At 54.0% G+C, this 16129-nt stretch overlaps 1 protein-coding gene across 1 annotated transcript in view; it reads right to left on the bottom strand.

The window, feature by feature from the left end:
• SIN3A (SIN3 transcription regulator family member A) overlaps positions 1 to 9223 on the bottom strand; it is a 34314-nt gene extending 25091 nt beyond the window's left edge. The window contains exons 1-2 of the mRNA XM_075713767.1: positions 9197 to 9223; positions 1051 to 1271 (exon numbers count right to left, since the gene is read on the bottom strand). Coding sequence (XP_075569882.1) covers positions 1051 to 1239 — 189 coding nt within the window. The 5' untranslated portion in view covers positions 1240 to 1271; positions 9197 to 9223. The remainder of the gene's footprint in view (positions 1 to 1050; positions 1272 to 9196) is intronic.
• Between the last annotated feature and the right edge of the window lie 6906 nt (positions 9224 to 16129).

The raw sequence follows: 16129 nt of genomic DNA, 5'->3' as shown, positions 1-16129 counted from the left end.
ATGTCTCCTTCATACATTAAATCAGAAAGGTTTCAATTTGGAAAATCCATTAAAAGAGCCTTTAAAAATTTTTTTTAAATGTAAATTACTTTTCATTTTACACAAACTTAGTTTTCCATTTAAGCCTCTTTTAGATGGGATATACTTTTTTAATCCTTCTCATGAACAAGAAACTATTTGGTTCCTGGTCCATCCAAGTTCTTTTTAGAAAGGACTGCCAGCATAAACACACTCTCTTCCAGTCCCTGCAAGTGTCTGCCTGCAGGCTCTTCAGCTCTGCAGCTGCTACTACCAGCGTGAACACCCCTTCTGCAGAAGTAAGGAAGAAGCTGTGTGTAAAATTAGGTTCTAGACAGGGACAGCAGCTCACCAGCAACACAAACATGGAAGATGCAACACACCAAAAACATGGCAAAGACAAGTAACGCAGGAACAGACTTTCCCTGGTCTTTCACTGCAAGGTATCTCCAGTGCACTCAAAGCACATTTTTTCCTCTCCCCAGCTGACAGCTCTTTGCAAAGGAGGCAAGAGAGGGAAGAGTGCCACCTAATGACTCTGGGGTAATGTTTTCTGAAACTTCTCAATTTTTCTGAAAGCGTCTATCTAAATGCTGATCCGATCCAGTCTGTTAAGCTTAAGATCACCCAAGATATCATATGCCTGTGACAGAGCAACCATAAGAAGAAACTTTTCCCGGTGAAGAAAAGAAAAATGGAGAAAAAGGCCTGCATACATTTGCCTCTAGGATTCAGAGACCATGATCTGAGAGAATCATTACAGGAATCGTGTTCAAAAAAGCCAAATGACACCACACTTGTTCAGGTAGCTCTGAACAGGAATGAAGCCGATAGCCTTAAAGCAAGTGCTTAAAATGAGAGGTATGATCAGCACATTGTCCAATGTTGGTTTTTCTTTAGGAAGCCCTGGTTACTAAAATAAACCTTGTCTCAAATACAGAATTCTACCGTGAAATGACACAGTGCTGGCTGGTCACACAGAAGGACCACAGCTGATCCCCCGAGATGCAGCTAAGGGACGAGCGCACGCACCTGGTAGCTGGGAGTTACTGAGTACTGAATCCCCGTGGCAGACTGCATGGTCTCCGAAACCGCTTCATAGACCGGAGGTGCCGGGGCAAGCACGCGGTGCTGGTGTTGAAAAGCTTCGGTGCTGCTGGTGATACGTCTCTGCTGCGACGCATACACGGGTGACTCCTGCTCATCCAATCGCCGCTTCATTCTGAACTCATGCTCGGGAAGCACTACAAAACCTGTTAAAAACAGACCAATTAACAAACTCAATTGATTCATTGCTCTCTGCCAGCACCATGGACGCTAAGTTCACCAAGAGCGGGCAGGGCAAGTTTCTGTCTATTCATTTAGGTTACCGATATCTTAAGATAGGAAAGTAGAATTGAGATTCAGCTTTCTGCATGAAATATGCAGTTGTGTTTTATCACAAAAAATACAGCCTTATTGTTGGAAATAAAATACTCTGCTTAAAAGTTAATGATTTCTTCAATCTCACTTAAAGGATGGTGCTAGCATGGGCATCTTAAGCACACGCAGACCCTGAGCAATGCAAAGCTCATTGAATGCAGTATTTGAACACAAACGACTGGGGGAGGGTGCATTACCTACACACAGCCTGGACAAAGTTGCCTACATTGAAAGCAGAAAAAAACCCCTCCTGGACAGTGCAGGTAGGATGACAGCCAGCTGTGAGAGATGCTTTAAAAATGTGGGAGGAAGGGGGGAAGGAGGCGGCAAAAAGCAGGATGCATAGTCAGATTTTGAAATCACTTACAAAACCCCAAAGTAAAGCGTTCTCCATTTAATACACATAAGACATGCATAACCTCAGTGAAACCCATCAACCCACTACACCAGAAGTACTTTGGATACCATATGCCACACAGCCATGGTTCTCTCAGCATCCTGGCCCCACTCACCAGCACCAAGCTGAAGAGTGCAAAGCGGAACAGTGCTAGCAGGCACCGTGGCTGGCATCCTACATGCCTGCCAGGGATGCAGGCAAGCACTGATCAGCACCTCTCCCACTTACTGTGCTGTATTTTTCTTCTCCAACGTGCAGGCGGGTTCCTGCCATACTCTAAGTTGTCTTTATGCAAATTCATTTCACTTCAACTCTGACAGGTCATTTTGCCACTGTCCCACTCCTAAAAGTGTCATGAATTCTTCACTCTGATTGAAATACTCACCTACTCTTTTCTGCAAGCAAATTCCAATGCTGTTTTCTATGCATCGATTGTCATCCTTGAGATGTTATCTGCTGTTCATCAAACCACTGGATGCTCAAAAGCATATGCAACTTATTAAGATGTTTGATGTGAAATCCACCCGCTTCAGCCTCTAATTCCTCAGGACCTCTCCAAAGCAATTCCTTTTCAGTTCCAGCACAGTTAAACACATTCATTGCTAACATGGACACAGAGATAAACAAGAAGGAACAAAGCTGCCCCGGAATAATGGTACAAGAGCCAACTAAGCCAATTCTCATCTACCAAGTCAGGACTGCTCTTCACAGTCTAAATCCATCATTAACCAGAGAACCCAAAGATCATTCACCAATATCTCAGTGCACATCAAATATGTAAACAGGAACCAGCAGCACAGAGGTTCAGAATAGATCAGCGCAGGCTCGAAAACACAGGCTTTGTGCAACAAAGTGTCTTCCCCTCCATGTCCCTCTTTACCAGTCTCTCCTTTCACTTGGAGGGGGTAGGACAAGAAGGAAGATGACTTCATTTCTTTTTGGAGTTGCTCTTCAAGGTTAACCTCGCAGAAGAGAGTCCCTTATCAGGTTCCCCAAAGCACCCGGCAGGTAGAAGACAGCTGGCAGAGGCAGAGGACGACTCCTCAACCCAAGTAAAGGAGAAAGCTTGCTAACTGGATCTTATTTACAAGTTACAAATCCTAAGTAGGTCTGACCTCCAGCATATACTCAGAAAGCAGAGGAGCACACTCCAGGAGCTCATTTTGCTAATGGTGCCTGCATTGGTTGTCTTTTCATTCAGCTGGTCTCTGCTGACAAATAAAGAGCTAGGCAGGTTAACTTCGAGCTACTCCCTTCAAGCACAGCCCGCATTTAGCTTTGTAGAAACGTACAGTTTTATGCTAATAGGACTGGGACTAAACCGAGCAATGCTAGCCAGGATTTTGCATGACAATGGCTGACTGCATGAGTAAAGTCTGGGCAAAGCTTTGGTGGCATCTATTTATAACCCACTCACAAATTTGGATACCCTTCTGCTCTAAACACTGGTACCCCAGCCAGTCCTTCCACTTTCTTTTGATCTCTGAGGTTGGTTCACCCCTTACTCTCTCAATGGTGCCACAGCTTTCCCTCCCTACAGGAACACCCAAGAGCTGCTGATTTGCAGACATGTACACGTAATATCCACAAATCAGGAATATTCTCAAGAAAAATTCACATGTGATTTGCTATAAAAAAGTGAAACGGTTCCAGCAGGCTTAACACACTGTCTGTGATAAGGGGTGTGTGTGTGTGTGTGTGTGTACATATATATAAATACAAATATGTATACATGGTGTGTATGTGGTGTGGCGGCTGTTACGTGTCCCACCCTTTTGTCTCACCACCCAAAGCAACACTCCACACTTGTTGCTTTGGATGGACTAACCAACCTTTAAAGCAGAGGCTGTTTGAGGACAGAAGATGGCTGGAAGACTCACGTGCCCTTATGAGGATTCAAACGCCACCTTAGGCTGACTGAGAAGCTTTTTTCCCCGTAGAGCCACCAAACATCTCAGCCTGTGAGGCCATAGGAATCGTTGTAGCACTGAGGATACATTACCACATACACACCAGCAGCACGAACATCAGTTTTTGAAGCTCCCAATTCTTGCAGACCAAGCGAACAATCTTCCAGAAACCTAGTTTGCTGTGTGGTCGACATTAAAGCTTCTGTTTAGTGAAAATTAAAGCTTTTCTAGGTTCTTTTTCCCTCTGAATTCCCCTCACCTTCGCTAACTGAGCTTGGATGCTGCTTCCACTGTACCTGCTTCAACTTTAAAATTTCATATTATATTCGAGAGAGAGAGAGAGAGTCAATGTTATAGGCAATAATCAATCTTCCTAGATAACACCTTGCTAAACTCCTACTTAGGGTCTGCATCCGCCGTGTAAGAGTGGCTCACAGCAGACCACCACTTAAAGATTACTAATTCACAGGCTTTTTTAATCCTAGCAGAGAGATGATCTCGATACTCTGCTGTACCTAGATGAAGACTAGTGATGTTAACTCTGTGCATCCACCAGCACCAGAACTCTACAGAGAGGGGAAAAGCACTGAGGGGCAAGCAAACCAGCACCATAGCAGAAACTGGTCTGCATCTTGCAGAAGAAAATATGATGCTGAATGCTCCCAAAGTGCATTCATTTCCTCACTGAGTCCTGCTGATCTTCACCTGGCCTCTCCCAAGTATCTTCCCCATTCAAAAGCTGGAGAGATCTGTTGCACAGCAAGTCCTACCCCTCCTACAGCATGCCAGACGGCCGATAAGGAAGAAAGGCTGTGATGAAACCCAAGACTAGACATGTCATTTTAAACTGATTTAGCTGAAGTCTGCTGCTCAAAGGGGCAGTTCCACTCACTTCCACCCTCAGTGACAACTGATTTCTCTCAGCACCCTTGCTGACGGCAAAACCCAGCTAACGTGGAAAGGTGTTTCAAGGATAAATACACAATTGCAATTATCAGTGTCAGACTTGTATCAGCTAGCCACCCTCCACTGAGGCAACACTGCAAACAGTACAAAGCTTATTTTATGTTGCCTTCTCACAAATGTAGCACACACCTCTGGCATCCCCTTACAGAACTTTGATGCTAAGACTTAGAAAGGCCCAATTCAAATTGCATCATCTGTAATCTTAATTTGGGGGTGAAAAAAAAAAGCCCCAAAAATACAACAAGGACTGCACAAGACTGAAAGCAAGTCACGAACTTCAGGTGCTTTCTTTCATTAAAAGCATTAACCCAAGGCATGTAGGAGAGCTTAGCAATAACTGAACAGACTGAGTCCCACTCTATGCAGTCCATGGAGAATTGCATCCCCTTTCCCTAGCATAATTTCTACCCAAACTATCTTTTACCTTCAGTTAGAGTACACTACATTCTGCCTACAGGAGGATGAAAACTACATACTTTTTTTTTTTTAAATTTTCAGAGGTTTTTAGTGTTCCCCTTCTCAGGGAAAGGACACCCCTCCGAGGTTCCTCCTCAGAGGAACACACCTCTGATCCTTCCACGCGTGCCACCTTTCAGCTCACCAGCTTTGCTTAGTGCTACAGGTAGAGTGCATCACGCAGACATACCACAAATGCACGCAGGATCGTTGGCCGGTAAAGCAAGAAAAAAATTTTAAAAAGGTATGCTGTATCTCAGTAACACCACCAGAATTATGAAATTCTACCCCACCAACCTTGTCAGAGGATTTTCCCATCCATCTGCCTCACGTAAGCCACCGGGACCGATAAACATAAGTGGAGCGCATCCCTTCCCCTCTGGTATCACAGAGGGGAGAGGAGCAGCAGCGCTGACACAGAAAGAGAAGGAACAAAGCGGGGACAAGGCTAGATTCAGCTGGTAGAGCACTGCACAGCTCCCTCCTCACACCCGGCTCCCCTCCTGCCTGCTCACTCCTCTACAGGAGCAATGAAGGCAAGAGAGCCCAGGTACCCTCCTCTTCCCTCGCCCAACTGCCTCTCCTGCGGCAGCTCTGCTCCCCAGCTTTTTACCAAGTAAGATCTCAAAAATTGGCATTTTTTGTATTTCAGGTTTTCCAATCAGATAAGCAGGGTCTTCTGGCATTGGAGATCAGCTGTTAAACAGGTGTCAGAATCAAAAGCAAAAAGAAAAAGGCAAATAAAGAATAGGAAGAAAGCAAATCGGGACGGTCTGCTTCCTTGGCACCTGTTGGAACCACAACACGCCTGCAGATAAACACTGTCTTCACGAACCAGTTGTGAAAGTGCTACTAGAGAGGATTTTGGTCCCTGCAGACTGAGGACCCTTCTGAAAAAGGGCAGGGAAATCACATAGCTGCCGATGACATGCTTAATGCATGCGGGAGCTTTTTAAAAGGTTTCCTTTTGAGGGAGAAAGGACTCAAAACTCAGGAGCAGCAAACATAAGTCTCTGCTATGGCTCTGGACCCCAGAGGGGTGGCTCCAACCCTGGAGCCATCACAGATGTCCTGCGGGACAAGTCCCCCATAGGATTCCAACACCGTGTATCATGGTGCCTGCTAGAAAGCAGCCGGCTCAGGTTCCGGCAGCACTGCTGTCTGTGCACTAACCCAGCCACACGACTTCCAGAACATGACCCAGCTTGTTCAGCAGTCACTGGTATATTTTTCGCACAGTGCCACACAGCCCGGATCCCTTGCCTGTAACGTGGGAATAAGCCCCTGGCCCCGCCGCAGAGGGGTGCTGTGCAGAGAGGCGCATCCATGACTGGAGAGTCATTCCAAAATGAAATGAGAAGTATCCAAAAGAAAAAGGTGCTGGAAAAGCAGTATGCAAAGCTTTTGGACCAGTTAGGAGAGTTTTCTGCAAGGTGACACGGTGACAGCCTGCGGATTACATGCCAGAACCCACCACGAGGCAGAGGGGACAAGAGTAAACCCCATTCATCTCCGTTCAGATGGGTAACAAGTTGGTATGGCAATGATCTGTGCTTTGTCAAAGCAGCAAACGGCCTGGGTGTTAAACTCCCCTGCAAAGAGACGATCCAAACCGAGCTTTACACTCAATACAGAGGTTAGCATCGTTTTGCCCAGTTTCCTGAGTACACTTTCCCCACACACAGAGAGAATTATCAAAATACTTTTTTTTTAATTTAAAAAAAAAAACAAACCCAAAAGAGAGAAGACCTCACAAGAGTTGGAAAAAAGCAGCACGTCCCCAAAAGCGCACCCCCCCACCTAACAGGCTGAAATGACAGCTATTACGGGACTCTCTTTTCTGTTCCAGCTTGAACAGCCATAAAAGCTTTCCAATGCTGGAGAAGACCAGAACAGCAATCTGGACAGAAAACGATTCATAAATCCTGGAAACGTAGATGATCCGCCTGCCAATTCCAACACGATGCTCCCGGCTCCAAAGCCAACACGTGCCAGGAGCCTGCGTGGAGGGCTCCCCCGGGCTGGGGCGGGGAGAGCATCCCCCTTCCCACCCTGCTTCCAAAAGCAGTTTAAATCACCCGGAGTTTCCCCAAACTTTACCAAATTACTGCCATTTTATTGGGTGAACTACCACGTTGAAGCTTTTCAAACAAGTTCACGCCAAGACCATGTAGGTGAAGGTGGAAGGGACGAGGGGCGAGATACTTCGAGGTGAGAAAGCACGGCTTCCTTTTGCAAAGAGTGCACTGGCCTGAAAACTGCTAACTTCACCTGGGCAGGGAAGAAAAGACTCTAAAAGTGGTTTTCTGTTCCCAGAGGTTCAGCACAGGCTGACACTAGGCTGTCCAGGCACTTTCATGCGATGAAGGAATTCTACCGGTGTTTTAAAATTACTATGTTAACATAAGGTGCCATTTTATTATATAGTATTAATGGCACAATATTTTAGAACAATGTGTACCTCTTTGACACTGTATTTAAAAAAAAAAAAAAAAATTACGAGTTAGGACCAGAAGACTGAAGTGCAGATAGAGCCGTACTGAAATAAGGTGGGCATTCCCCACTACTGACCCCACACCTTTTAGCACGACCGATGAATATAAAAGCAACAAGTTAGAAAAGAAACGTAAGCTGTTAGGTGATCCCTAAGCTACACGTTGGCGCACCAACCAGGTTTTGATTCCTCTGGACAGCGTGCGAGATTAAAAATCCACGCACAGCTCAAGGTGCCTTCGATCACTTGTCCCAGTGCTATTTTAAACAAATTATTTTTTTAGTTTTGTATCGTTTTAGCGGTGCAAATAAATGCATTTCTTCTGGGATGTACCCTTTCCATCAGTGCACCAACACACGTGTTATTTGCAGAAACAACGACTATAAAAACTCATTCTGAGCCTGGGCCAGAAAACATAGAAAAGACAGTATTTAGCCAAGTAGACGACACCAAGCATGCTCGTATTTTTAACGCTATCCGAACCCCACAGCCGGCCTCCTGCAGTCCTGGGAAAAAAAACCTAACGTAGTTTCTATGGATGTTACAGCAGTCTGAAGAATTAAAAACCGGGGCTGAAACATCAAGCGCAAGTCTCCGACAAGTTCAAGGCACAACACCGTGCAGCGAGGACGCGTGAAAAAGGATGCCAGCTCGCTATGAAAAACGCTTCCAAATTAACGCGTGCAAGAGGAGCTCTCCGGTTTCCATAGATCTACGCGTTGCTCCAACAGGTCCTTACGGATCGCTGCGGTATTGAGCTGAAAAATTGCAACAGGGGCTCCGAGAAGCGACGGCGGATGCCTCGGCGATCCCGGGTGCTGCTCCGGAGGGAACACGGGGAGCGGGGATCGGTCCCGTGGGAAGCGGGAGGCACTGGACGGGGTACGAGCCCCTGGAGGGGTACGAGGGGCGGCGGGCCGGGCCCCCGCCGGGCGGCTACGGAGCGGCGAAACGCTTCCTAGCGGCAACTTCGCCGGGAAGTTGGGGCGGGCGGGGGACACCGGAGCAGCCCCGCGGCCTCCCCCCCGGGCCCCGGCCGGGCAGCGTGGGGAGGAGCTCCCCGCTGGGGGGGGGGGGGGGGGGCCCGGCGGAGGATCCAACGCGCAATGCGGCCGGTACCGGGGGCGTGCAATGCGGGGGAGAGCTGGCGGGGGGCGGTCCCGCCGCAGCCCGGGAGCGGCACCGGGCGGAGGGCGGGAGGAGGGGCGGAGGGAGGCGCCCGCCTCGCAGCGCGCCCAGCGGCCGCCGCACGCTCCGCCCGCCGCTCCCGCCATGCCGGGGCCGGGACACCCCCTCGCGCCCGGCGGGGCGGGGCGGGAGGACGCGCGCCCGTCCGCGCGGGCCGGGGCTCCCCGGGGAGCCGCGCCGCGGGCACCGGCCCACCCCCCCCCGCCGCCCCCCTCCTCCTCCTCCCGCCCCCCCGCCACCGCGCGCGGCACCGGCGCCAGGCCCCGCCCCCTACGGATCGCCGGAGGGGGCCGGCACCGGGCCTGGCGACCCCCTCCCTCCCGTCCGCCCCCCCACCCCCCTTACCTCGAAGCGGGCCCTGGCAGCGGCCGAGTCTCCCTCAGGGTCAGGGGGCGGCGGGGCCGCGGCGGGCCCCTCCCGGGCGGGCGGCGGGGGCGGGCTGTCCCCGGTGCGGTGAGGTGGGGGGGGGGGGTCCCCGCACCCCTCCTCCCGGAGGGGGGGGGGCGGGCGGGCGGGGGCGGCGCCGGGGCCCCGGGCGGAGGGGGGGGGGGGCTCGGCGGGGCGGGGGGGGGTAAGATGGAGTAACCGTCTCTCGGCCGCCGCGGCGGAGCGCTGCCCGCTTCTCTGTTCCCCGGGAAATCCCGCCCCTCCCCGCGCAGGGGGGGAGCCCCGAACGCCCATTGGACGCGCCACACGCCCGTCAGCTCCGCGGCCAATCGCCGCCTTGGTCCCGCCCACCTCGCCCGCCCCTATTGGCCGCGGCCCCCAGGAAGGGGATGTGGAGAGGAAGGGAGGGAAGGCGGGGGGGGGGGGGGGGGGAGAGCGACCGCCGAAGAAAAATGTCCGTAGAAGCAGCGCGCCCCGCCCCCGTCCCGCCTCTTCCGCCGCCCCATTGGCGAGGGGCGAAAAGCGCCGGCCAACCGGGGAGCGGGCAGCGCGACCGTCACGGCGGGGAGCCCGCCCACGCGGCGAGACTGACCCCGCCTCTGACGACGAGGCCCCGCCCCCTCTCCGGGGAGCCCTTTTGTGGAATGTTTACATCGGCCGCGGCCCGCGCGCGCGCGCGCGCGCGCGCGCGGGGCCCCCTCCCCCCTCACGGCGCGCGCCCACGTGCTCGCCGGGCCCCGTCGCCACCCCCCTCCCCCGCCGCCGGTTGGCGGCGGGGGAGGGGGGTGGCGGCGGGGCCCGGGGGGGGTGGGACACGGCGCGACGCTGCCTTTTGTCCCCGACCCCTTCACTTCCGGGATGGCAGCGCCCCACGTGGGGCGGGTCGGTTGCACGTGGGGGGGGACACACTCACACACACGCACGCACGCACCGCGGGGGGGGGGGGGGGGGCATGAGGAGGGGGGGAGGGAGGGAGGGAGAGAAGCCCGCGCGCATTGGGGGCGTGCCCGCTGCCTCGCAGCCAATGGGGGCGGGGGGCGGGGCCGGCGCGGCGGCCGCCCCCCCCCTCCAATACTCGCTCACTCCCCCCCCCCCCCCCCCGCCCCCACACCCCCAGCGCCGCGCGCTTCCCGCCGCGCGCTTCCCGCCGGCGGCCGTTGAAGCGCGCGGGTCGCTCCTTCCCTCAGCCCGACGGCGACGGCGGCGGCGCCCGGGCCTCCTCCCGCCCCCGGGGAAGCAAATCCCGGTCTGTCGTGAGGCGGGAGGCGTGGGGGGGGGGGGAGCAGCTGTTACATACCCTCAACGCGCAGGCGAGGAGCCCTGAATGGAGGGGAACTCCCCCCGGGGCGGATTGGCCCCGCGATGGCGATCGTCACGGCCGGACCGCCCACCGGCGAGGGCGGAGGGGGGCGCTGAGGGAGAGGCCTCAGCGTGGAGGGCGGGAGGGAGCTGACCCCAGGCCCTGCGGCAGACCCTGCCCCCGCCGGGGTGGGCGAGCGCTACCCAGTCCCCTCTGCCGTCGATAAAACGCGAGCTGGAGGTGGGGCGGCGGCTGCGGTTTTTTTTGTTTTTATGTTTTGTTTTTCTCCCGGGTTTTACAAAGTTGCGGAGGGAGTTGCTGGCTTCCCCTCCGCTGCAGGCACCGGCCCCCTGCCTGCCCGAGATCAAGGCCTGGCCTCGGATGAGCTGTCAGCGGGCCTGCTCCTCGTCTGGTCATCCTGAGCACATGCAGGAGGAGGAAAAATAAAAACGCACCCACTCTGAAGTTCTATTAAAATACGTATATTTCGAGCATCTTCACTCAAACAAGGTCTAAACCTCTTGCGTTTTTTTCTTTACAGCTGCTTTTCCCTTTCTTAGCTCCAACCTCTAGCCAGGGCAGGGAGCAGGCGGACCCCGGGTGCTGCAATGAGGCCAGGACATGCGGGCAGAGCAGAGGAGGATCTCTCTCACCTTTTTGGCTTGGAGCTGCAGCTTGGTTTAGCTGCTAAAAGGCCTCTGGCCAGGGGTGTTTGAACCTGCATGGGCTGCTGGGGATCGAGCCTGAGTCTAGGAAGCTGGTGGCAAGGAAGCAGGAGGGCTGAGAAATGAAGTGCTCCGGAGCCAGCCTGTTTCCAAATTCCCAGGGCTCAACATGTGCTGGGCAAATTACAAGCATTAAAGTAATCGTAATTAGCAAGGTGGTGTGCACACAGCCAAGAAACCCAGAAAGCCAAATGAGCTGGGTGGGCACAGGGATGGCATCACTACATTGGGGTTTTCCTGTGATGGCTCTAAATCCCATTTCCAGCCTTGACCAGCGCTTTGGATTTCATCCTTGGGCTTGTTTTGTTTTAGGATGTCCCTGCTGTGAATTTTGCCTGTGGCAATTGACCCCCATACCTCCAAGCCTTCCCCTGGCCCTGGGGCACTTGGGAAGGGGAGATGCTGCAGGCAGGGCAAGGCAAACCTGCTGCTGGCACTCAGCAGCCCATTTCTCCCGCCGCTCTCCAGCCAACGCAAAGTTTTAGTTTTCAGTAACAGTTGGCTCTCCGTGTGAAGCGGACATTTCCACAGAAATCCTATTTCTGCTGCCGAGCGGGACCTGCTGGTACGGGGGGAGGAGAGGATGGATCAAAACCTTGCAAAAGGACTGAAAACGCTGGCTTTGACAAGAAACACAGCCCTGGAAATAGTCGTGGGGGGTGAGCGTTGGGTTGTTTTCCTATGGAAAACGCTTACAACCTTTCCTCCGCTGCTGGCACAGATGGGACCTTCATCCCTCCTCGAAGGGAGCTGCCGAGGTCTACGACAGCAGCACATCCAAGCAGTTCCCATTCAGAGCCGGTGATCTCCCTCCCTCCCTCCCCTCTTCACCCAAGCACAGTTTTCTCCGGGTTAATCCCCCCCCCGCCCCATGCTGCCCCCCCAGTGTGAGCCCGATGGGTAGAGGCAGCCGGAGAAATCCTCTGTCCCATCTTCTGCTGTCATTTGTCTGTTGAAGGCCACCAAACCGGTTAAAAATCCCCAAACCTCAAGTTTAAAGTTTGAAACCACTGACAGCCGATCTTAGCACAAGAAGAGTTGAAAAGGAAACTATTTTAAAAGTCAAAAAAGAAAAATTAAGCTTAAAAAAAATATATTAATATGAACCTGAAGTGCCTTTTGATTAAACACCCTCCAGTGCCACACTGCCTGGCATTCCTGCTGTGACACTGACAGACATCCGGGACATGGGTCTCCTCGGAAATGTTTCAGTTCTCTGTGCCCACATCATACGGAATTAAGCTAAAATGGGTGACCACCTTTGCCCAGGCCCACAGAGCGGGCTTGGTTGGGGTTTCGCAGCCTGTGGAAGGAGACAGGGCCCGGGCACAGCTGTGGGGCCATGCGGGACGCTGGGCACACCTACAGCCTTCGCCTCCGGACCCGACACCTTGCTGAAAGCCCGGCTGAGCCAGGGAGAGCCACTGCCAACAGCACAGGCTTGAAAACAAGCTGCAAACACCCCCTTCCTGCACGTGTGCCAAAAAGAAAGCTCAGCTGGGGTGAAGAACATGTTTGGCAGGGAGGAGGGAAGGCCCCGGGATTCTTCCTCCTGAGGATGAGGGGCTCCCTCGGATGCTGGAGCCACCCTGCAATGGGTGCTGGGAGGGAAACGAGGCCAGCCTGAGCCCGAGGAGCTGCTCTGCAGGTCAGACTGCGCGGGCTGATGCTGCTCGAGGAACACAGCAGGGCAGAAAGTGGTACCTAGAACAACGGGACGCTCCAGCTGAAACAAAACCGCTCCACAGGCAGGACATGCACAGCTCCAGGGATGCTAAAAACACCCACCTCCCACAGAGCCACGGGCGCTGGGGCACGCGTCCCTTGAAGAGGGATGCCCTGCTGCCTCCGTTTCTTTTCCAGCCACCCAGCCCATGCGTCTGGCTCCAGTTCGGCACGGCCAAGCCTGTCCCTGCCTCGAGCACAGGGGAAAGCTTCCCCCTCTGCCAGTCCCAGAAAGGCGCTGGCCTCCTTGGCTTTCTCAGACTCCAGCTGAGCAAACACAGGTGCTGCTCTTCCCACCCGCCAGCGTTTCCGCTTGCCCAGGAGCCTCGCTGGGGACGGCTGCTCTGCTCTGGGGCACGTGCTCTCCCGCTGGCTCTAGGGCTTGATTTGCACCAGCCGCTTCTTTTCTTCCCTCGCCCTGAAGCCTCGGGCTGCGGCTCTGGGACTGGCATCGCTTGCACCCGAAGGTGCTGGGGCTGGCTGTCAGCCTGGGAGCCCACGGACAGCCCAGCCATGTTCCCCCCAGCTGTGCCCACATGTTTTTGTACCCTACATGCCTGCTCAGAGCAGGTCCAGCAGCACAGAAGCAATGCCCTCACCCTCAAATCCAGCAGCAAAATGCCTTTCCCCAATGCTTGCCATCATTTTACAGGGGCAGTTTTGCAGAAAGCTCCAAAACAGGGGAAGACAGTGTACACTCCCCAAACCATGGCTGTACCTGCCAGGGAAATAACACCAGAAGTGCCCAAACTCCATTCCTTTAATCTCCGCTTCCATCCCTTGAGCATTACATGTAGCAGCAATAGGATCAAGTGTGTCTTGTTCAAATTAGCAGCCGCCCATCCTTTTGCTGTTGACAGCATTTGCATTAGAGGCAAACCCTCCCAGCCGCCCCAAAATCACCGTGCCTCGTGAGGTGTGGGCGGCAGCAGGCAGACCCCGCGGCCGGCCCCGCTTGCTCGGCCTCCCCATCCAGGGCACAGCGCTGCCTCTCCAGCCGGGACCCAGAGACTCCTTGCAGGCAGAGGCTTGGTTCCCTGACCTGGTCATCTGGGTGCCCAATGCACCCTGGGCACTTTCTAAATTATTATTAATACAAATAGAGAGGAAGAAAGTGACAGCTGGGGAAAGGGACTATACAAAGAAGAGGCTCTGAAGAGCCCATTGCTTGGAGCAGGACAGGAGACCGATGCTCTGGGGCTCAGCGAGGCCCTGGGAAAAGAGGCAGGAGCTCGGAGGGGGGCAGCTCATCCCCTGCCAGCTAATGGGGCTGTGTACGGCACAGCCCGTCTTGCTGCCTTCCCTCCTGCCATTATCCTGCCTGCCCAGGAAAGTTGCCTGCATCGTGGTTATCTCTCGCAGGGCCTCACCCAGGAGCAGGCTGGCCAGCTCTTACGGCTGCTGCCCTCAGCCCTCCAGCCCCGTGCAAGTCATACCCCGTGCTCCCCGGCGCAGCCCTAAATGCAGCCCTATGCCCCCGAAGTGTGTCCCCAGGGATGGGGCCAGCTCACTCGCGGGGACCACAGGTTGTGCAAAGCCCTAAACTCCCTCCCTCTCCTCTCCTGCCCCTGACCAACTCCACCACAAGAGCTGAGGACCTGTCACTGGTAGTATATTTATATGTTGATACAAATAAAACCAAAACAAAACCCAAAACAGAACAACAACAAAAATGTTTCTCTGAACAAGAGCAAAATAGGAACATTTACAAATACTTCTGGCTCTGGCTTGGATCAAGTTAATGTTAAATACCAAAAAAAAAAAAAAAAAAACCCCAACCCAAACCAAAACACCCCCCCTGCCAGATTATAAAAAAATAAGAATATACACATTCAAAGAGCTTATTACAGTATAAAGTCACCGAGGCCCAGGTGCTGCTGGTCCCACCTCCCCGGGGAGCACCGAGGGGCACAGGGACGGGGTGGTGGCAGGGGACGGGGCAGCTGTCCCCGGCAGGTGCTGCTGCCCCAGAGGTCAGCTCGCTGCCTCCTGAGGGTTTTGGCTTTTTTGCTCAGCGCTTTTCCAGCCTGTGACTCACCGCAGGGGCAGGGCTGGACCTGCAGGTTCCCGCTGCCGGCTTGGGAAAGCCGGGCAACCCGGAGAGCCGGTCGGTCCCCATCCGTCCCCATCACCTCGTACCTAGTGACTCCCACAGCTGCGCCCCAAGGGGCAGGGGACGCGGGCAAGCTCCTCGCCCCCCTGGCTGATCCGCCTGCCATGGCCAAAAATCCTCCAGATCCTCCTCCTAGGAGCAGAGCTGCCCTCTCTCAGCAGGAGACAAGGATGGGGAAGAGGAGACAAGGAAAGGGGGAGGGGGGGGGGGCGAGGGGATGCTGCCGAGCATCGCCATGTCTCCCATGGGATGGGCACGGGAGTGGGTACCAGGTCCCAATGCTGCCCGTGAGGGGCAAGGGGGGTTAGGAAAGGGGAAAAAAAAAAAGGGGGGGGTGTGGAAGACAAGACAGAGCCAGGACCAAACTCACCGCTCCAGGGATCACAGTGGTGAGACGGCAGCACAGTGGGGACCCACAGGAGCTGCTAAAACGGGTGCTTGTATATATGTATCTATATAATAGCCGGGGTTGGGCACAGCAAGGATATATTATATACACACATACATACAGACACACAGACTTAGTGGCAGGTAAGACTGAAGTAGGTGCCTCTTCCTAAGCCCCAGGCCAGGGCAGGACTGGGAATACATTTCCTAGGGCTTTGCAAAACCCCTCCTCTAGATACATTTCAGATGGTCCCAACAAAAAAAAAAAAAAAAAAAAAAAAAAAAAAAAAAAAAAAGAGAGAAAAGAAAAAAGAAAGAAAAAAACCAACTCGAAGAGAAGAAAAACCACCTCCCCAAACAACCAAACCCCCAACAGAAATACCGCGGAGAGGAGCGAGAGCCTCTTCCCGCGCCGTCCTCCACCCCCCAGCGAGCGGCAGCCACCATTTGGTTTGAATAAGGCACAGTTCGATAGCAGTGCTAATAGTCGAGGATGGGCAGCTGCCTGCCACTGACGGGCAGCCACCTCCATGCTCCGGCACCGCCGCCCCGATGGCTCTGCCGAGTCCCGGTGGGTGCGGAGGTGGCTCACAGCCCTGGGAGGATGGGAAGCGGAGGGGTCTGCGGGGAGGTGGCGGGTC

Source organism: Pelecanus crispus, chromosome 7 (genome assembly GCF_030463565.1).
Source record: "Pelecanus crispus isolate bPelCri1 chromosome 7, bPelCri1.pri, whole genome shotgun sequence".
Lineage (NCBI taxonomy): Eukaryota > Metazoa > Chordata > Aves > Pelecaniformes > Pelecanidae > Pelecanus > Pelecanus crispus.
The sequence above is the reverse complement of the archived record's forward strand: the minus strand, read 5'-3'. Positions and strand labels throughout refer to the sequence as shown.